The following is a 23,381-nucleotide window of genomic DNA, read 5'->3' as shown; positions in this document are numbered from 1 at the left end:
ATAAAGAAAATTAAGGTCCCAAGTTAGCCTCCACACATAAACAATAAATGTACGCGGGCAGATTAGGCAGTATACAACATTAGAGTTAAGACGCATTAGAGTTGTTAAATCCTATAGAACATGGTTTCTACGTGATTCTGATTTCCAGTATCATGTAAGCAGTACTGCAGCTTTAGACTAATGAACTTGCTGATTGAAGGCGTTAAAATCCCTATAGGCATGATCTCTAAATTGTTCGCGCAATGAGGCAAACAACTTCGAGCCACCAGAATTAACAGTTTCTTATGCGAGTGAAAATATCCTATAGGCAGAATTTCTAACAGTTGATAGACGTAACTGATTTTATAAGATTTTATCCTTATAGGCATCATCTAGGTGGGGCAGTATAATGCAAACAACAAAAGTAGTTGATTAATAGATTAAAATCCTATAATCATGATATCTAGATAAGTATTAGCATATCCAATAGGCATGCTGTTTAATAATTAAGCAAGGCGTTTGATTCCTATTGAAATCAAGTATAGACATTACTTAAACTAACATGATTTGGATAGTGCACGAGTATTAGACAAGTTAGGTGAAGTGTGTGATTTCCTATAAGCATGAGTTCTATCAGTGTACAGAAAAAAAAGCAAGTTAAACAAAATAGCAAAAAAAGCACATAGACCCTATAGGCATGTTTTCTACCTTTTTATGTAAGAACAAAGTACACTCGTTTTCCCCAATTTCACTAACTCCCCAATTGCTTGTTTGCAAACCGTTAAAGGCCAAGAATGAAATAATACATACTTAAAGATGAACAAATACATGTTGAAACAAATACAGACCCACTAAAGCAATTACAGGCCCAATTCAATGTAACCCAGGGGTATCCCCAGGACTTCAATAGCATTATTTCCCAGACAAACAGCAGGCCCAAACCACAGGCTCACCAGGACAGTACAATATTTCTGAATCCAATGCCCAAGTCCAACAATACATATGGACCAACACCAGGCCCAACGAATGATTTACTTACCCAAATGGATGCAAAACTTAGCCATACAGGTGACAGACTACACATAGAATTAATTAAGCAGCTTTGAAGCTTAAACACTTAGCTCATAAAGTTGTGACTAACAACAACTCTAGCTAAGACATATAGACAGGATCATACTAAATTGGAAGGCACACAAAGCACATATGAGGCAAGTTTATGGTTGTAATTCCAGAAACAAAGTTTAAGAGTGACAGGATTGACCATCATAGGATAGTAAACTATTCCAAAGAATTTCAAAACGAAGCATAAATCAGGATCAACCTCACGAACTTTAGATGAGGGTCTAGAATAATCATAGAAAAGAAGCAAGTAGAGCACAACCTTCACATGAAAGTGTCTATCATGAAAAACCTAATGAAAATAGCATAACCAAATAGGTTGATGGGCATGGTCTATAAAAAAATATTAATTGAGCATGAAAAGTCTTGAACAAGCTAAATAGCAGTCATAGCACAAAGACTTAAACAATACCAGAATTCATAGTAGGCAAGGATACGCCAAGATCTAGATTACATATAGAAGAAAAGCTAGATATTGCATTTTTACCTTGTAAGCTTTAGGAAGTCTAATCAGACATGGAGCACACTTTAAAATTTACAAATAGCATGGAAGCATATTAGGCTAAACATTAAGACAATATTGTCATATGGGATGATCATGGGTCAATTTGTAGAGAAATAGTAGGTTATGCATAATGGATTTATCAGAAAGAGACTCATTAAGGCAACTTCTGGGCAGGAACGATTTTCCTAGGAGTTCCAATACAAAATTTCAAGGTAAGGCGTGAGAAAAGACTCATAACAAATAGCTAATATAGGAATTCGAGCACACATAAACATGATATTCTCAAACAAGCATAACAGTTAGAAATTTTCAAAATTAAATACACTAAATGAACATATATAGACTTATACAGATTATGATGAAGAATTATAGAAGAATTTCAAAGCAAGGTCGACACGGTGTCATATTGGTTTGTAAGAGTTCAAATAAAATAGATATTTAGAAGCATGACCACAAGAAGGGAGAAAACATAATTGTGAGGGGCTGAACACTTACCAATTTGAAGATTTAATAACAAACAGAGGAGAATCACTAAGTTCCAATAGCAAAGTAAGAACAGCACCAAGAACTCCAAACCATAGTGCGTCAGAGTTCACGGGAGCTTCGAACAAGCTCCAAGCAGTGCTCACACTAGGGAGGTAGATAGAAGCGATTGTAGTGGCCTTCGCTTTCAGTTGGCCAAGAGCTCATGTTTCAAAATAATATAGAACGAGTGAGAATGAGAGAATAACACTCTTTAAGGTCTGTTTTAGGGGAATTGGGGATGTATTTATATAGTAGTAGAAACTGAAAGAACAAACATGGAAAGCAATCAATTAAGCACAAATAAGGAAAGAAAATATCACATGCAAATCAAAATCAGTAAAGGCGATGGAGAGTCTTAAACCCTAATTAGGGTTCAATCGTCTGAAAATCAAACCAAGAGTGCAAATCGCACTTTGTTGAGCGAATATAGATGAAATAATGCCTAAATCAAAGATTCGAATCATTCCAGTCCAATATCGGAAGTGATACTTGCAATTAGGCAACTACCTAAGTAACACCATAAACGGACGACAAATAATGATAGAAGATTAATAAGGTAAGTATATCATAGGTAGATTTTATCTCTGGGTTGGAATCGGAGAAAAACCAAGCAACGACAGCTAGGGTTTCTCAGAAAAGAAGAGAGATGAAAGGATTTGGTGGCGGCTGGTTGAGAGAAGTGGTCTCTAGGGTTAGGGTGAGGGGTTATAAGGAGATAGAGCTGGTTTATTATGGGTCGTTGATCATTTGAGATCAACGACAAAGATTAAATAGGAAACTGGGCGGGTCAAAGGTAATGAGTCACTTGGTTGGGCTGCTGAGGGATCAGAGAAGTGGGCTGAGTATTTGGCGCGGTAATTTTGGTCCGAAATTAGCCATGTATTTGGGCTATAAAATTAAATATGCGAAATTTGTTTAAAGTAATTTATAAAAATAATTAATAAATAATAAAAATATTACTTATGCAGTAAAATGATTGTAAATATTAACTTAGCATTATAAAAATATAAAAGTGCTATTTTAGTGTAAACAATGTAAATAATATAGTTATGTATAGAATATAGGCTATTATTGCAAAATTATATAAATAGCTCGAAAATACAAATGTATTTATATAAAATGAAGTAAAAACGTTATAAAATATATATGTGAATGCAAATAATAAATTTGGATGATAAAGTCATCACAAAGTAATTTAAAAAGGGTAATTAATAAGCATTTGAATAATTTAAATGCAAGAAAATCAATTTTAAAATCTTAAAAATTATGGGCAAATTATAGAAAATACTTATATGACTCTTGTAAATTGGTGATGATGCAAAAATGATATTTTGAAAGTATATATGTTATTTATAAAAATATGAGGGCAAAATTAGGTATCAACAGCTGCCCCTCTTTACTCGGAAATAATGAAAGAGTTGTCTGGTAAAGAAATTGATGACCAATTTTGTCCGAAATGAGTGAGGATGATGTGTTTTTGAAAAAAATAGGGGCCGAACCCTGGTTCTTGAGTTGCCTACATATCCCTTGTGTTAAGGTAATCAGGCCGTGTGTAGTTCTGGATCCAACGGCGAATGAAACCGATGGAGTTATTATGAAAAATGGTTATGTGTTTCAAGAAAAGCTATTTTGTATAGGATGGTGTCATGAGTAACGGATAATTTCGAGAAGAGTTATGAATGCAAATTTGAACGTTACAGACACTTGAGGTAAGTGTTTGAGCGGTTATGGGACAAAGAGTGAACAATTGCTGATTGCCAGCTACGTTTGAGATGATAGAAGGATGTGAACGTTGTGAATGGAAACCGGAGTGAGAATTGCTCCTGTTTGTATGACGGTTACCTCCCGAGTTACTGGCAAAACTTAAGACACGATGCACGCGAATATACATGGGGTTATTGTGAAAATTTAAACATGATACAAATTTCCTTTGGACCATGAGAGTTGTCTTTGAACGATGAGGATGATGTCCTTAGACCATGACGTCTTGGGCCATGAAGTGTATGATGAGGGACTCGTGGGCGATGAAATGAGGTCCTTGGGCCATGAAGATGGTGCCTCTGGACTATGATGCCTTTGAATAATGATGAGCAATTTTGAGAGATCCTCAAGCAATGGCATGATGTCTTCGGGCTATGAGGATGATGCCTTCAGACTATGATGCCTTCAGACAATGTGGCGAGTTTAGCCCATAAAAAGCAAAGATGTGGTGATATCGATCGTTTGATAGAGGGAACATGGGATGCTGAATGATATGCGAAAATGAAATAAGGGAGCGCTTAGCCTTGTATGTGATGAGGGCAATGCTTAGCCCTATGCAGAGAAAGGCAGCGTTTAGCCTTATGCGATAATGGAGGCAGATCTTAGCCTCGAATAGTGTAATGGAGACAGTGCTTAGTCTCATGCGAAGAAAGGCAGCATTTTGCCTTATGCAGTAATGGAGGCAATGCTTAGCCTCATGAAATGTAATAGAGAAAGTGCTTAGTCTCATGCAAGGAAACGCAGTGCTTAGCCTTATGCAATAATGGAGGCAATGCTTAGCCTCATGCATAGCATGGAAACAATGCTTAGTCTTATGAAATAATGGAGGCGATAATTAGCCTCAATCAAAGAATGAAGACTATGCTTAGTCTCATGCAAGGAAAGGCGGTACTTAGCCTTATGCAATAATGGAGGCAATGCCTAGCCTCGTGCAAAGAATGGAGACAATGCTTAGTCTCATGCAAGAAAAGGCAGTGATTAGCCTTATGCAATAATGGAGGTGGTGCTTAGCCTCATGCAAAGAATGGAGACAGTGTTTAGTCTCATGCAAATGAAGGCAATGCTTAGCCTTATGCAATAATGGAGGAAGTGCTTAGCCTCATGCCAACAATGGAGACAATGCTTAGTCTCATGCAAAGGAAGGCAATGCATAGCCTTATGCAATAATGGAGGAAATGCTTAGCCTCATGCAAAGAATGAAGACAATGCTTAGTCTCATGCAAAGGAAGGCAATGATTAGCCTTATGCAATAATGGAGGAAATGCTTAGCCTCATGCAAAGAATGGAGACAATGCTCAGTCTCATGCAGGGAAAGGAAGTTCTTAGCCTTACGCAATAATGGAGGCGGTGCTTAACCTTATGCAAAGAATAGAGACAATGCTTAGTCTCATGCAAAGGAAGGCAGTGCTTAGCCTTATGCAATAATGGAGGCAGTGCTTAGCCTTATGCAATAATGGAGACAGTGCTTAGCCTCATGCAAAGAACGAGGGCAGTGCTTAGCCCTATGTAGAGAATGACAAAGATTAAATATGAGAAATAAAGCAATTCTTAGCTTGGCGCGTTTGCGCTTGGTGACTTCTGTCAGTAAAGATAACATTCTTGCATGCTTCTCATGTTTGTTATGCCTGCATCCAAAGTAAAGATGACATGCTTAGCCTCATGCAAAGAATGGAGACAATGCATAGTCTCATGTAAATGAAGTCAGTGCTTAGCCTTATTCAATAATGGAGGAAGTGATTAGCCTCTTGCAAAGAATGGAGACAATGCTTAGTCTCATGCAAGGAAAGGAAGATCTTAGCCTTATGCAATAATGGAGGAAGTGCTTAGCCTCATGCAAAGAATGGAGACAGTGCTTAGTCTCATGCAAGGAAAGGCAATGCTTAGCCTTATGCAATGATTGAGGCAGTGCTTAGCCTCATGCAAAGAATGAGGCAGTGCTTATCCCTATGTAGAGAAATATGAAGATTAAATATGAGAAATAAAGTTATTCTTAGCTTGGCGCATTTGCGTTTGGTGACTTCTGTCAGTAAAGATAGCATTCTTGTATGCTTCTCATGTTTGTTATGCCTGCATCCAAACAAAAATCATGAGTTTTTGGGGGGAAAGGCTGGTTCGTGCCTTTGATTATTCATTTCTCCTTTGCTCCTTGTCTTGCTGCCTTGTTTGAGTCACCTTGGGTAACATCTGGCTATTACAAAATGAAATTTTTGAAAATATGCATTTGTGACAAATCATTTATATAAAAATGCAGTTCTTCAAAATATTTGTTAATGCATAAAAGCAAATAATTTTGTCGAATCGGCGACTGTGACACTCTTTTGAAACATTGCAACCTCCTCAACTCTGAATTTTGAGGATCCTCCTCAAAATTCTACCCAAGTTTAAATGCATACTTCTGGCGATACACTTCTTGGTAGTCCTTGACATTAATGCGATTTTGACAAACTTGAAATCTTGCCCCAGTTTCTGACCATAGGGGTGAATGAAGATTTTATTATGATGTGACCGAACCCACAGGGCTGCCTACGTATCCCCTCTTAAATAGGAATCAGGTCAAGCGTAGTTCAGGTTACATCAAATAGAAAGTGCAAACATAATCATAAATATAATATCTCTTGACTCCATCTGAATTGATAGGTCTTGGCCATATTTCTCCATCCATCTCTGCAAGTATAAGTGCTCATCCTGTTAGTATTCGGTGAACCATCTAAGGGCCTTGCCAGTTAGGTGAAAATTTTCCTTTTACTTCGTCCTGATGCAGGAAGATCCGCTTCAACACTAACTGCCCCGGTGTGAATTGCCTCGATCTAACCTTTTCTTTGAAAGCCCTTGCCATTCTATTCTGGTAGAGTTGATCGTGACACATTGCGTTCATCCTCTTACAATCAATGAGAGCGAGTTGTCCATACTGACTCCGTATCCATTCTGCGTCGCTGAGCTCGGCCTCTTGTATGAGTCTTAAGGAAGGAATCTCCACTTCGGCAGAAATAGCAGCTTCAATACCATAGACCAGTAGATATGGGGATGCCCCAGATGATGTACGAATTATGGTGTGGTACCCGAGCAAAGTAAATGGTAGCTTCTCATGCCATTTCTTTTAGTTGTCCACTATCTTCCTCAATATCATTTTTTATCTTCTTGTTGGCGGCTTCTACGGCTCTATTCATTTGCGGCCTGTGTACCATAGAATTTTGATGCTTGATCTTGAATGTTTCACATATAGCTTTCATCAGATCACTATTGAGATTGGCGGCATTGTCAGTAATGATTGACTAAGGTACTCCAAATCGACAAACAATTCGATCCCGGACAAAATCCGCTATGACCTTCTTAGTCACAGCCTTATAAGAAGCAGCTTCAACCCATTTTGTGAAGTAACCTATAGCCACCAAAATGAACCTATGTCCGTTTGAAGCAGCGGGTTCATATGGTCCGATGAAATACATGCCCCAAGCAGAGAAAGGCTAGGGTAAACTCGTTGCATTGAGTTCGTTGGGCGGCCCCTGTATCATGTCAGTATGTATATGGCATTAGTGGCACTTTTGAACATATTTGATGTAGTTTGTCTCCGTTATCATCCAGAAATACCCTACCTTTATTATCTTTTTGGCCAGAACAAACCCAGGCATTTGAGGTCCGTAGGTTCCGGCGCGTATTTCTTCGAGCAATCTAGATGCCTCTTTGGCATTGACACATCGTAACAATCCCAAATCAGGAGTCCTTCTATATAGAATCCCTCCGCTCTGAAAGAAGTGGTTGGCCAATCTTCGAAGCTTGCATTTCTGAGTGTATGTAGCATTCTCTGGGTATTCCCCTTTCTCCAAGTATTCCTTGATATCATGGAACCACGGATTTCTGTCAAACTCTTCTTCAACATGAGCACAATAAGCTGGCTGCTTATAAATCTCTATCAGGATAGAATCGATGAAATTCTTGTCTGGATGTTGTATCATGGAATACAATGTGGCCAATGCATCTGCGAACTCATTATGAACCCTTGAACCATGTTTGAATTCTATCTTTGTGAACCTCATGATCGACTCGTGTATGCAATGCAAGTATGGCAATATTTTAGTGTTCTTGGTAGCCCATTCTCCTAGTACCTGTTGTACTAATAGATCACAATCCCCGATTACCAGCAACTCTTGAACATTAAAGTTGATGGCCAACCTGAGTCCTAGGATGCAGGCCTCATATCCCGCTATATTGTTGGGGCACGGGAACCTGAGCTTTGCGGATATCAGATGATGTTGACCGGTTTCAGATACTAAAACAGCCCTGATGCCCACTCCCTTTAAGTTTGCTGCTCTATCGAAAAACATCCTCCAACCATCATATTTTTCGGCAATATCCTCACATGCAAACAATACTTCTTCGTCGGAAAAATACGTCTTCAATGGTTTGTATTCTCCGTATGCGGGGTTCTCTGCCAAATGATTGGCCAATGCTTGCCCCTTGACCGCCTTCTAAGTTACATAGATGATGTCGAACTCACTTAGCAATATCTGCCACTTTGCTAACTTACCTGCAGGCATGGGTTTCTGAAAAATGTATTTTAGTGGATCAATCCTTGATATGAGATATGTAGTGTACGCACAGAGATAATATCTTAATTTCAGGGCTATCCATGTCAAAGCACAACAGGTGCGCTCTAGCAAAGAGTACTGGGCCTCGGGAGTACTGCGCTCCTTCCTCCCGGTTTTATCATGTTGCCCAAGAATGCAACCGAATGCTCCATCCAGCATGGACAGATACAGTATCAGAGGTCATTCTAGCTCAGGTGGGACCAACACGGGCGGTTTAGAAAATTACTCCTTGATTTTGTCGAAAGCTTTCTAATATTCTTCGGTCCAACTTGCTGCCACATCTTTCATCAGCATCTTGAAGATCGGCTCACATATCACCGGCGATTGTGCTATAAACAGCTGATATAATTGAAACGTCCTAGAAAATTCATCACATCCTTCTTGTTCTTTGGCAATGGCAGTTCCTAAATACCTTTAATTTTTGACGGGTCTAGCTCAACACCACGGCGGCTGACGATGAAACCCAGCAACTTCCCAACTGGGACTCCGAAGGCGTATTTTGCAGGATTCAACTTCAAATTGTATTTTCGAAGTCGGTGGAAGAACTTTCTTATGTCTGCTATGTGATATGAACATCTCTTAGATTTGATGATAACATCATCCACGTACACCTCTATCTCTTTGTGTATCATATCGTGTAAAAGAGTCGTCGTCGCCCTCATGTAGGTGGCCTCAGCATTCTTTAAACCAAATGACATCATTTTGTAACAATATATCCCCCACGGCGTGACAAAGGCTGTCTTTTCGGTGTCCTCTTCGTCCTTCCAAATATGGTGGTATCTTGCGAAGCAATACACAAAGTATTGGAGTTCATGCATGGCGTAATTGTTGATTAGTACGTGTATGTTGGGCAACGAGAAATCATCCTTAGGACATGTTCTATTCATATCTCGATAGTCAACACACACTTTGACTTTCCCATTTTTCTTCAGATCCGGCACAATGCTGGCTAACCAGGTCGGGTATTCGACCACTCGAAGGACCTGGGCTTTAATTTGCTTGGTAACCTCCTTCTTTATCTTCAGACTCATATCTGGCTTAAATTTTCTGAGCTTATACTTTACCGGCGGATACATGGGGTTGGTAGGTAGTTTGCGAGCTACTATGGATGTGCTTAAACCAGTCATGTCATCGTAGGACCATGCGAATATATCCTCATATTCGTTTAGAAACCTGATATACTCTTCCTTCTCTGACGGTGATAGATGAATGCTTATGCGAGTTTCTTTGTCTGTTTCAGAATCTCCTAAGTTAACTGCCTCAGTTTCCTCCAAGTTGGACTTTGGTTTGTTTTCAAAATTCTCTACTTCTTTGACAATTTTCTCAGGTATTATGTCATCACCCAAATCTTCCGAATCACTTTGCTTATGTTGGATTGTCTCATTACATGTCACAGCTGTAGGTTCATTAGTATATGTAATAATTACGCTGAAAAGAATGTAGAAAGATATTAATAAATAAACGAAAAGCAATAATGCATTAATAAAACATAAAATTGTCAACAAGTACGACTCGATTAATTATTTCAAAATAAAATACTGAAAATGTCTTAAATGCTCAAAAACAATTTAAAAATAAATCATGCTAATTCTGTCAAGGCTACCCAGGTACTCGACGAGCCCGGGACGGTGCAGCGGTCCAGTTCTTGAGAATAACTCCTTCTCCCACTGTCTAAATAGTAAAGTCTTCCTCCTCCTCCTCCTCTAAAATTACACTGCAGTCCATATCTTCCTTCTCTTGAAACAACTTCCTAATGCCGGCCAAAATCTTGTCATCCTCGGATCCCCAAATCATGTCAGTCTGGCGGAATGTCTGGTGCAACATTGGTATGGGTTGTTCAAATGGATAGTAATCGGTGCGCCATAGCGGTGTCCAATCCTAGTACTATTGCACGGTAGATTCATACCCGAGCCCAAAGGTCGTGCCATGATACTGTGGTTGTATGGGTTCTATGATCCCCTGAAGCTTTCGGCCAAGACCCTTGCATGGTTCATATCCTAACCACATAAATATGCTTTCTATTCTATTGCGCCATCATCGATCCTTCTCAATTGCGTTTACCCGCTCAATGCTCCTATTTGTCTCTCATGCAGGCCTTTACCTAATCTTTTCAGAGTGGTCAGCGGGCAAATATCCAGGCTCGAACCTTTGTCTATCAGCACCCTTGCAATGAACTTGTGTTCAAATTGCACAGTAATGTGTAACGCTTTGTTGTGACTCAACCCTTCTGGTGGTAACTCATCTTCGTGGAAAATAATTTTGTGACTCTCTAGTTCCTGTCCGACCATGTTAGCCATCTCCCCGCTAGTGATACCGGTGGGCACATTAGCTTCGCTTAATACTTTTATCAACGCATTCTTGTACGCGTCTAAATTTTGCAATAGTGACAAAATGGATATCTGGGCGGGAGTCTTGTTCAGGTGATCAACAACAGAGTATTCCCTCGCCTGTACCTTACTCCAAATATCGACAGTGCCCATCTAAGTGACAGTTGGTTTAGATACAGTTTCTTTGCATGTTCCTCCAAGATTCTCAGGTGTGTAAACTCTATCAGTTCTAGTCATTCCTTGCGCAACACCTGTCTCTTCCATTTTGGCTTTTACTTTTCTTATTTCCTCTGCAACATAATCCCATGGGATGTCATCGAACTTATAAGACTGCGTGGGAGCTACCATCACGGTGAAGGTTGTAGCTACCTCGACCTCAAACGGTGCCTGGGTTTGTACCACAATCGGCTGGAGGGTGACACGAGATGTTTTGGGAGTATCCACCTCTCAAATAAGTTGAATGGATCCCTCCTGATCCCATTTCCCATCAGTTTCTATCACATCCACTCCCTTGTGCTTCAACATGCGGCATTCTTCAATGCTATGACCCTTCATGCCTGAGTGATAGGCACATGTTTTGTTGGGGTTAATCCACTGGAAAGGGATCTCAACAGCAATAGCAGGAACATGGGTGACGTAACCAGCGGCCTTTAGTCTTTCATACAGTTGGGCTATGGGTTCAGCGATTGTGGTGTATTATCTAGGAGCTCTGCGGTCAAAGTTTTGTCATGGCTTTGGGTAGTTTTGGCGGGCGGGTGGAGGTGAATGGTAATATGCAGGTTGGGTGTTATAGGCATGGTAGGTGGTGGCAGGGTATTGGTATTTTGGAGGTGATGGTTGATATGTGGGTGGAGGTATTTGGTATCTAAGGGGAGACTTAGTGTCACGACCCAAACTGATGGGCTGTGACGGGTGCCCGAATCCTACATGTCGAACATCCTTAAGCATGCGTTTAATATATAAACATGAATAACATACGTGAGGGAAACCTATCCAAAAAATATATGTACATATACATACGGAATACAGTGGGATGAGCCGGCAAAGCTGCTATAGAGAACTATATACCCAAAACTGGAAGCTGACAAGGCCGCATACTGTCCGATTATACATAACTGTCTACAGACCTCTAATAGAAATACAATTGTACAAAGACGGGATTGAGCCACATCATACCCATATATGTATACAAGCATATCGTACCAAAATCAAAAGCAGCTACGGATCAAGTGGAGCACGCCAACTCTCGCTGATCAAGGATCCTAAGAAGGGGGACCGTCAGCTTGCCTACCTGCACCTGCGGGCATGAAACGCAGGCCCCGGGAAATAAAGCGTCAGTACGAATAATGTAATGAGTATGTAAGACATGAAAATCAGTACATAAAAGATGTAGATTAAACATGGAATAAAGAAATCCACTTGTAAGTTTAGATAACTTTGTAAATTTTGAACATTTATAGTATCATGCACGCGCATATAAATGTCGTGTCATGCATAGGTATAGGTGTATATATATCATCATCAAGCATCTGAGGGCATCCCATCATATCGTCTCGGCCACTGTGGGCAACATCATCAACATATACCAACTGATCAGGTGGTGGTACGTATATAACGCCATAACCTTTTCCTATATCCCATATACATATAATATACGCATAATAAACGACATCTGGTCATGGGTCAATGTACATGTATAAATGCATGAAATGCATAAGAATTACGTTAATAAGATTTCTCGGAATGTCATAAAAATCAATATGCCTTTCGGATACTTTATCAAATACATATTTTTCTGAGACCCATGAACTGATGATATAATAATAATTCACACCGGGAATCAAGAATATAGACACCCCTAGTATTTCTATGAATAGAGTCATTTATGAAAGTTGCATATTTTGCTCGTTTCATTTGTATTATTTGGATCACGCCAAAAGGAAAGAAGGGATAGCCTTAACATACTTGGAGTAAGGAAAAGTTGCATATTCTTGAAAAGGTTGCACCGTACTCCCTTAGAATCACAAAATCTCATGTTGCTACTTTGCTAAGAAATCTCGTTGGTTGAAGAAATCACGTTGTAGTGTTAGGAATGAAGAAATCACGTCTGATTGTTAGAAATGAAAAGGTTAGAAATGAAATATCTTGTATTCTTAACTATGAAAAAAGTTAGGAAAGTCTTGGCGAAGTTTGAAGAGATTTTGACTATGCTTAACAGAAACGTTAAGAGAAGTGAGTTACTGAAGTTATTGAAAGTTGTTGTTAAAAGTCTTAGAATTAAAGTGTTGTTGGAAAATGAAAATATTAGGCATGAGATGTCTTGTAACTAACATACTAGGTTGCCACATAATCCAAAGTGACTAAGAGTCATTTATTTGGAAAGTGGCTTGCTGCCACGTTACCCGGTAATTAACCAATTACCCGCATAATTAAGAATTATCTCAAATTACTTAAAATTCTACTTATTTTAATACACTTTATATATCGTATTATCATGGTCATATGGTACCTTGTATGGTACTAGACAATAAATATCGGGTATTATAGCTCGGACCGTATTTTATCCCAAATCGACAACCTTCAACGAAACTCATTTTTTTTAATTCGTGTACCCTTTACCCTTCATGGCACTTACTTATCATTTGTTATAAATATCATAAATACGTTAACCTCAAAATAATCTCATCTCCGCGTCTACGTCGATTAACTGAAGACGAAACTTTTACGTACGAAATGCGAGATGTAACATCCTTCCCCCCTAGAAACATTCGTCATCAAATGTTTAACTCCCCGAGATCTATATAACTTTGGCAGAGTCGTCTTTGTAACAATACTATTACCAACTCTTCCTGTAGATCTTCATAATTCAACGCCACATAGGACCACAATCATCAATAATGACAATGGCCTCACACGACCAATGGCAATAAGTAATACAAGAATCCATACACGTACCTTAAGGTTGTGATGTCTCAGTCGGACCCTTCTCTAGAGGAGGAAATAAGTAGGGATATCTAGACTTCATGCCTTCCTCGGCCTCCGAAGTCATTTCTTCCACATTGTTGTTTCTCCAGAGTACTTTTACCAAAGCTACGTCTTTAGTTCTCAATCTCCGAACCTGTCTGTCTAATATAACAATGGGATTTTCTTCATATGATACCTGCTCTGTGAATTGAACGTCGCCAACTGACACGATTCTGGAAGGATCCCCGATACATCTACGGATGTACAGACTCCAAGTCCGAAGGCAAGTCTAACTCATATGCTACCTGGCCTACCTTGTGTATGATCCTATATAGTCCAATGTACCGAGGGCTAAGTTTTACTTTCTTACCGAACCTCATAACACCTTTCATCGGTGATACCTTTAGGAATACCCAGTCGTCAACCTGAAACTCCAAGTCTCGCCGTCGATTATCCGCATAAGACTTCTGACGAATTTGAACTGCTAATAGCCTTTTCTGTATAAGCTTAATTTTCTCGATTGCCTGTTGTACCAATTCTAGTCCTACTAACGTAGTTTCCCCAACATCGAACCACCCTATAGGCTACCTACACTTACGTTCATAAAGAGCTTCATATGGAGTCATCTGAATACTGGAATGGTAGCTATTATTATATGCGAACTCAATAAGCGGCAGATGATCATCTCAGCTACCTTTGAAGTCTATCACACAAGCTCGTAACATATCCTCAAGTATCTGTATAGTACGCTCAGCCTGTCCGTCTGTCTGGGGATGAAGTACTATACTAAGACTTATCTAAGTCCCCAATCCTTTTTCGAAGGACCTCCAGAAGTTAGCTGTAAATTAAGCTCCCATATCCGAGATAATAGATATAGGGATATCATGCAGTCGTACTATCTCCTTAATATAAAGCCTTGCATAATCCACTGCGAAATATGTAGTCCTAACGGGAAGAAAATGGGCTGACTTTGTAAGCCTATCAACAATCACCCATATCGAATTGAACTTATGCTGTGTACGAGGTAAGCCTACGATGAAATCCATATTGATAACTTCCCACTTCCAAGTTGAAATCTCTATAGCCTGCAATAATCCACCGGGTTTTTGATACTCAATCTTGACCTACTGACAGTTAGGCCACTGAGCAACAAACTCCACTATATCCTTTTTCATTCCGTCCCACCAATATACTTCCCTAATATCATGATACATCTTTGTTGCTCCTGGATGGATAGAATAACGAGAATAGCGAGTTTCTCCCAAAACCTGTCGACGCAGCCCTGCGACATAAGGGACACATAATCTTCCTTCATATCTGAGGACCCCATCTTTTGAAATTTCAAATGGTTTCTTCTCCTTATGAGGGGTGGTATCCCTATAATGAACTAACACAGGATCCTCGTACTGGCGTTCCTTTACTTCGGTTACTAAAGAGGATGTTGCTATATCCTGAATAGTAATTCCAATATCACCTGAGTCCAGTAACCGAACTCCAAGACTAGCTAGCTGATGAACCTCATGGGTTGTTCCCCTTTTTTCTGGCTGTAAATATGACAGGCTACCCATAGATCTACGGCTGAGGGCGTCAGCTACTATGTTCGCCTTCCCCGGATGCTATAAAATATCAACGTCATAGTCTTTAAGTAGCTCTAACCATCTCCTTTGACGTAAATTCAATTCCTTTTTCTTGAAGATATACCGGAGGCTCTTATGATCCGTATAGATATCAACATGAATGCCATACAAGTAGTGCCTCCACATCTTTAGTGCATGAATTACTGCGGCTAACTCTAAATCATGGGTCGGGTAATTCTTCTCGTGCTTTCTTAGTTGTCTAGAAGCATAAGCTACAACCTTACCATGCTGCATCAGCACACAACCCAATCCAACGCCTGAAGCATCACAATAGATAACATAACCATCGGTCCCTTCTGGGAATGTATATGCGTACATAATATCCTCAAGCCTCTAGGGGCATCCCATCATATCAACTCGGCCTCTATGGGCGAAATCATCAACGTATACTAGCTGATCAATTGGTGGTGCGTATATAACGCCATAACCTTTCCCCATACCCTATATACATATAACGCCATCTGGTCATGGATCAATGTACATGTATAAATGAATGCAATGCATAAGAAGTAAGTTAATAAGATCTCTCAGGATTTCATAAGATCAATATGCCTTCGGTTAATATCACGAAATAAACTTTATCAACTTACGTATTTTCTGATACCCATGAACAGACGATATAATAGTAGAACGTATGGGGAATCAAGAACAAAGGCAACCCTAGTACTTCTAAGAATAGAGCCATTTGTGAAAGTTACGTGTTTGCGCATTTCGTTGTATCATATGGATCATGCCAAAAGGAAAGAAGAAATATCCTTAACATACCTTATATAAATCTATCAAATAACCATGCTAAACTCAGCTCACTGCACTTTAATCTACAACAATGACAATGAAGTTATTGTCAAGTTACAAATGACTCTCTCATTTATATAACGAAAGTAACTTAATATGTAACAAACAAACGGGCAGCATTTCCCCTGATTTTACTGCTCCCTCAAGCCTACTATAGGTGAGATGATAACACAATACAATCAGCAACTTGAAAATAACCTACCTACAATTCGGGACTTTTAATACACAAAAATCCCAAATATACCATAACACACCCAATCAACAAGTTATCAAGTAGCCTGAAACTGCAACGACGAGAGACCAGCCCACTACCCTACCACATGTGCCATTTTTCCTTCCCTTTATCCTTCAAAACTCCATAAATCAGAATCACATGAGGCCAACAAGAGTGGACTACAAAACAATCTGCTAAAAGTGAAACTAATAAAAATCACGGCTTCCGATCATCGTCCCGTGAGTTCTAACTATAAAGAAACGAATTTATCAACCTTATTTGATATGTAAAAGCTTAAATACAGAAAATAGGAATTTTCTTAACTATGAAGTACCTTCCAAAACTCAAACTACAAAGAAAAAAAGAGAGGCGGTGTAATGGTACTGACGTCGTCGGGATCGTTCTAATGTTATCGCTTCTTGATTTCGTGCCCGGGATGTTAATATTCTTTGAAACCCTTGGAGAGAGTTTAAGGATAGGTTTTTGGGGGTTCTCTATTAGGCATATATATCAACTTTTGAAAAGTCAAAGAGGTGCTAGCTTGGCACCTTAGCATTGGCCCTTCTTCAGACGCTCATATCATTTTATCAGGATGTCGTATGAATGAACGGTGAAAGGTGTTCGAAACTACATTCCAAGACCTTCAATTTGATATATAATATGTCCCAAAAATACCTCATATAACACACGAGATATTTTTATATCCAAACTTTATATTTTGGATTTATATCCAAACTACATTCCCAAACTTAATATTTTATATCCAAACATCATATATAGTCATATTATGACTTTGCACTCATTTAAATCATAATTAACAAGTCTCATATTCATTATACGTCACCTGGGGATGCACATGGTATAACAAATTCCAAGTATATTGGGAAACAATCATAGCTACATTTGACCTAATTTTCAGCACATTTCAGCACACGACTATCATACGACTAAAATAACTCATAACTTAACCTCCTTATCATGTTAAGAACCCTATTCTTATTCCAAAAGTATATATTATAACTTTCCCCGCTTGTCGACTTTCGATGAAACTTATTTTCTTCAATTCATTTAGCTTCTAAGCCTTCCAACACTCTTGGTACTTGTTATTTATGATCTTAAATATTTGTAACGTCCATGGTAACATGATTGACTTACTTTATATTCTTCCAAATATAATCTCATTTATGAGTTTACATCAATTAACTTACTACGTACTCTCGCGTATGAAAACATGGGGTGTAATACCCGGGGCCCCTACTAGAGTCGTGAGAGGCCGAGGACGAGGCCGCGGTTGATGCCAAGGAGGGGCACGTGCCACATCTAGGGCACCTGCCAGAGTAGTGGCGAAGGAGCCACCAGTAACTTTGATTGGGGGACAGGCACCTGAGGCACCTGTTGCTGCCCCTGGACTCCAGGAAACCGTAACACATTTTCTTAGCATGTTTAGTACTTTAGCTTAGACGGGATTGATCTTAGTTGCACCAGCTATATCTAAAGTTGGGGTAGGAGCTTAGACTCCCTCAACCCGTACTCTAAAGTAGCAGGTCCATGTTGGTCAGGTTCCGGGTGTTATGCCAGTATAGCCCGTTATCTCGGTTCAGCCTGAGGTCCGGCCAGAGGCATCAGAGGAGGAGCAAAGGAGACATGAGATGTTCAAAAAGTATGATCCTTTTACTTTCAGTGGCGCAGTTACTGAGGATGCAAAGGGTTTTCTAGACCAGTGCCACCGTATTCTCCGTACCATGGGCACTGTGGAGGTAAGCAGAGTCCCATTTTATATATTTCAGCTGACGAGGGCAGCATATAGGTGGTGGCAGGATTATGAGGAGGGTAGGCCAATTGATGCAGCACCACTCACTTGGGCTTAGTTTTCAGATATATTTATGAGGGAGTTTGTTCCCCAGGCCCTCCGGGATACGTGGCGTACAGAGTTCGAGCAGCTGCATCAGGAGACTATGACAGTGTCAGAGTATGCCATGAGATTCATTGAGTTATCCCGTCATGCACCTGCATTTGTTTCTACAGTCAGAGAGCGAGCCTAGTCATTTATCGAGGGGCTCAGTTATGGTCTTAGATTCAGTATGGCACGGGAGTTGGAGACTAATACTTCATTTTAGCTAGTCGTGTAGATCACTTGGAGGATGGAGATATGCGTGTCCAGGAGAGAGAGGATAGGGAGGCCAAACGGCCTCGAGATTCTGAAGGATTTAGTGGCTCCCGCGTTGTAGTTTCAGCTCGTCATGGCAGAGGTTATGTTAGCCAAATGATTCATTCTCCGCTTCTAGCTACTCATGGTACCCCATCTATTACGAGGTCTCAGATCACCCATTAAGCATATCAACATTCCAGTGTACATCCTACACAGGGTGTCCACATAGGTCATTCTAGCCGACCGAGTCCGACTCAATTCTAGTAGCCACACCCACAGAGAGGTTGCTTCAAGTGTGGTGATACTAGGCATATGGTGAAGGATTGTCCCAGACTTAAGGGGGTATACCTCCACAACCTCAATAGGCTCCACTGGTTCCACAAGGTCCATAGGGTTCACAGTCTATGGTTGCTACTCATGTTGCCACTCCACCTGTACCGCCAGCTAGGGGTGGAGGTCAAGAGGATAGAGGTCTTCCTAGAGGAAGAGGCTAGGCCCGTTGCTATTCTTTTCCTAGTAGGACCGATGCAATCGCATTAGATGTTGTCATCACAAGTATTGTTCTGGTGTGTCATAGGGATGTATCAGTTTTATTTGATCCGAGTTCCACGTATTTGTATGTTTCATCTTACTTTGCTTCATATTTTGGTATATCTCGTGATTCTTTAAGTGACCTTGTATAAGTGTCTATTCATGTGGGAGATTCTATTATGGTAGATCATATTTATCGGTCGTGTTTGGTCACTATCGAGGGTTATGAGACTAGGGTTGACCTTCTATTACTAAGTATGGTGGAATTTGATATGATATTGGGCATGGATTGGTTGTCTCCCTATCACGCTAAGACCATGACATTGGTTATGCCAGGGTTGTCGCGGTTTGAGTGGAGAGACACATTGGATTATGTTCCCAATAGGTGGTGTCTTTCTTGAAGGCACAACGGATGGTTGAGAAGAGGTTCTTAGCATATCTCGCCTTTTTTAGGGGTATCAGTAATGATACTCCTGCCGTTGTGTCAGTTCCGATAGTGAGATATTTCCCAAACATGTTTCCAGCAGACCTACCAGGCATGCTACCTGATAGGAATATATATTTTGGTATTGACCTGGTGCCGGGCACTCAACCCATTTCTATTCCACCATATCGTATGGCACCAGTGGAGTTGAAGGAATTAAAGGAACACCTTCAAGAGTTACTTGATAAGGGTTTTATTCGACCGAGTGTCTCGTATTGGGGTGCTCCAGTTCTATTTGTGAAGAAGAAAGATGGCTCTATGAGGATGTGTACTGATTACATGCAGCTGAACAAGGTTACAGATAAGAACAAGAAACCACTACCGTGTATTGATGATCTGTTCAATCATCTTCAGGGTGCTAGAGTATTCTCGAAAATTGACTTGAGGTCAGGGTACCATCAGCTGAAGATCCGGGTTTCAGACATTCCGAAGATGGCTTTTAGGACTGGCTATGGTCACTATGAGTTTTTGGTAAGGTCATTTGGGCTGACCAATGCCCCAGCTGCCTTATGAACTTGATGAATAATGTGTTCCAGCCATATCTTGATTCTTTCCTCATCATGTTCATTAATGACATATTGGTGTATTCTCACAGCTGGGAGGACCATGAGCAGCACTTGAGTATCCGTGCTCCAGACCTTGTGGGAGAAGAAGCTATATGCTAAATTCTCCAAGTATGAGTTTTGGCTTAATTTGTTGGCATTTTTGGGCCATATGGTTTCTAGTGAGCGGATTAAAGTAGATTCGAAGAATGTGGAGGTAGTTCAGAGTTGGCCTAGATGGTCTGCAACTACCGACATCTAGTGTTTTCTAGGTTTGGCTGGTTATTATCGTCGTTTTGTGGAGGTATTTTCATCCATCGCATCTCCTTTGACCAGATTGACTTAGAAGGGTGCCCTATTCAGGTGGTCTGATGAGTGTGAGGAGATCTTTCAAAAGCTCAAGACTGCCTTGACCACAATTTTAGTTATGGTTTTGCCTTCAGCATCGGGTTCTTATACAGGTTATTGTGATGCTTTGCGGATTGGCATTGGGTGCGTGTTGATGCAAAATAGTAGAATGAATTCTTATGCTTCACGTCAGTTGAATCACCATGAGAATAACTACCCAGTACATGATTTTGAGTTGGCAACTATCGTTCACGCATTGATGATTTGGAGGCACTATCTCTACAGTGTGTCTTGTTAGGTATTCACAGATCACAGGAGTCTACAACACTTGTTTAAGCAAAAGGATCTGAACTTGAGGCAACGGAGGTGGTTAGACCTACTAAAGGACTATGATATCACCATTCTTCATCATCCCGGGAAGTCCAATGTGGTGGCCGATGCTTTGAGTGGGAAGGCCGAGAGCATGGGTAGTCTTGCTTATATTCCACTTGGGAAGAGGTTGTTAGTATTGGATGTTTAGGCTTTGGCCAATCAGTTCATGAAATTTGATATTTCAGAGCCTAGTTGAGTTCTTGCTTGCGTGGTTACTCGGTCTTCTTTGTTTGAGCGCATCAAAGAGCGTCAATATGATGATCTCCACTTGCTTGTCCTTAAGGACACAGTGCAGCACAGTGATGCCAAGGAGCTCTCTATTGGAAATGATGGGGTGTTGCAGATGCAGGGACGAATTTGTGTGCCCAATGTTGATGGGTTGCGTGAGTTGGTTCTTAAGGGTGCCCATAGTTCGCGATATTCCATACATCCGAGTGCCACGATGATGTACCAAGATTTGAGGAAACACTACTGGTGGAAAAGAATGAAGAAAGATATAGTGGAGTATGTGGCTCAGTGTTTGAGCTATCAACATGTGAAGTATGTGCATTAGAGACCAGGTGGTTTGCTTTAGAGTCTTGATATTCCAGAGTGGAAGTGGGAGCATATAACCATGGAATTTGTAGTTGGACTCCCATATACCTTGAAGAAATTCGATGCATCGTGGGTCATTGTGGATAGGCTGACCAAGTCTGCACGTTTCATTCCAGTCATGACTACCTACTCTTTAGAGCAGCTAGCTCAGATTTATATTCGTGAGATCTTTCATCATCATGCTGTGCTGGTGTCTATTATCTCTGATCGAGGCATGTAATTCACATTGAATTTGTGTAAAGCTGTGCAGCGTGAGTTAGGCATACAGGTCGAGCTGAGAATGACATTTCATCCCCAGACGGACTCATAGTTCGAGCACACTAAGGGGAAGACATGTTACGTGCATGTGTTATTGATTTCGAGGGATCGTGGGATCAGTTCCTACCACTCGCATAGTTCTCTTACAACAACATCTAACAATCGAGTATCTAAATGGCTCCTTATGAGGCCTTATATGGGATGTAGTGTCGTTCTCCAATTGGTTGGTTTGAGACGGGGGAGGCTAGGTTGCTGGGCACTGATTTGGTTCGGGATGCCTTAGAGAAGGTGAAGTTGATTCAGGATCAGTTTTGTACAGCACAGTCAAGGAAGAAGAGTTATGCTGATCGGAGGGCTCGTGATATAGCATTGATGGTGGGAGAGGTTCGGGAAGAAGAGCAAGTTGAGCCCTAGATATATTGGTCCTTTTGAGATCTTTTAGAGTTGGTAAGGAGGCTTACATACTTGCATTGCCAGCCAGCTTATTAGGAGTTCACCCGGTGTTCCATGTTTCCATGCTTCGAATTAATTATGGTGATCCATCACATGTATTAGATTTCAGCTCAGTCCAATTGGACAAGGATTTGACTTATGTTGAGGAGCCGGTGGCTATCTTGGACAGACAGGTCTAGTTGAGGTCTAAGAACATTGCTTTAGTGAAGGTTCAATGGAAGGGTCAACCGGTCGAGGAGGCGACCAGGGAGACGGAGCACGATATGCGGAGTCGTTATCCTCTCCTTTTTGGCACTTCAGGTATGTCTCTATGCACGATCGAGGATGAATATTTATTTTAAGAGGGGGAGAATGTAATGACCCAACTAGATGTTATGTGCATTTGAGCCTCGTCTCCCCTTTTGAAGCTTCCCGTATGCGTAATTGTGATTTTATGACTTGCAGTGATGGTTAGTTTCGATTTAGGAAAGTTGTGGAATTATTTGGATCCCTTAGTTCATGGTTAAGAAGATCAAGTTAGAAATGTTGACCAAGATTTGACTTTTGTGAAAACGACTTCGGAATGGTGTTTTGATAGTTCCAATAGGTTCATATTGTGATTTTGGACTTAGAAGTATGCCCGAAAGTGAATTCGGAGGTTCCTAGGTTAATTTGACTTATTTTGCCAAAAGTTGGCAATTTGAAGCGTTAGAAATTTCTTAGGTTTGACCATAGGTTGACTTTATGGCTATCAGGTTCGGATTTCGGTTTCAGAACTTGTAATGGGTCTGTTTTGTCAGTTGAAAGTTGTCTGCAAAATTTTGTGTAATTTTGAGTTGGTTTGATAGGAATTAGAGGCTTGGTTGTGTTTCTAGCAATTCTTGAGTTTCATTTTGAATTTCATGTGTTTTGATGTCTGATTCATGGTTTCGGATGCTATTTTTGTGTTTTGATCATATGAGCGAGTTTGTATGATATTTTTAGAGTTGTGTGAATATTTGGTGTGGAGCCGCGAGGGCTCGGATGAGTTTCAGACGTGTTTCAGAATGATTTGAACTTGTTTCAGGTTGTTGGTGTGCTCGTGATGCATTCATCATAATTACGAGCACCAGCATCGCAAGTGAGAAGTAGGTAGGGAGGTCTCGGGTATTGCAAATGCGAAGACTTGCTCGCAATTACGAACAATAGGCTTGGACTGGGTAAGTCGCAATTACGACCATTTGGCCGCATTTGTGGAAGGGACCGAATTTGCATTTACT

At 40.5% G+C, this 23,381-nt stretch overlaps 1 protein-coding gene across 1 annotated transcript; it reads right to left on the bottom strand.

Annotated features, from left to right (window-relative positions):
- Positions 1 to 10,955: 10,955 nt before the first annotated feature.
- LOC138897461 (uncharacterized) lies at positions 10,956 to 15,334 on the bottom strand. The gene is made up of 3 exons (XM_070183430.1): positions 14,899 to 15,334; positions 14,137 to 14,343; positions 10,956 to 11,092 (listed from the first exon to the last, which is right to left on the bottom strand). Exons 1-3 carry the CDS (start codon positions 15,332 to 15,334, stop codon positions 10,956 to 10,958), a joined length of 780 nt encoding a protein of 259 aa, XP_070039531.1.
- Between the last annotated feature and the right edge of the window lie 8,047 nt (positions 15,335 to 23,381).

This window comes from Nicotiana tomentosiformis, chromosome 8 (assembly GCF_000390325.3).
Source record: "Nicotiana tomentosiformis chromosome 8, ASM39032v3, whole genome shotgun sequence".
NCBI classification, from domain to species: domain Eukaryota; kingdom Viridiplantae; phylum Streptophyta; class Magnoliopsida; order Solanales; family Solanaceae; genus Nicotiana; species Nicotiana tomentosiformis.
The sequence above is the reverse complement of the archived record's forward strand: the minus strand, read 5'-3'. Positions and strand labels throughout refer to the sequence as shown.

Excerpts from the sequence above, each read along its gene's own strand:
- LOC138897461 (XM_070183430.1), bottom strand. The coding sequence starts at position 15,334 with ATGGGTAGCCTGTCATATTTACAGCCAGAAAAAAGGGGAACAACCCAT. Across the intron at positions 14,344-14,898 it reads TGTTGCTCAGTGGCCTAACT|GGTGGTTCGATGTTGGGGAA; the intron begins GTCAGTAGGTCA and ends GGTAGCCTATAG. Across the intron at positions 11,093-14,136 it reads GAAAGGTGTTATGAGGTTCG|AGGAAATAAGAAAAGTAAAA; the intron begins GTAAGAAAGTAA and ends ATTATGTTGCAG.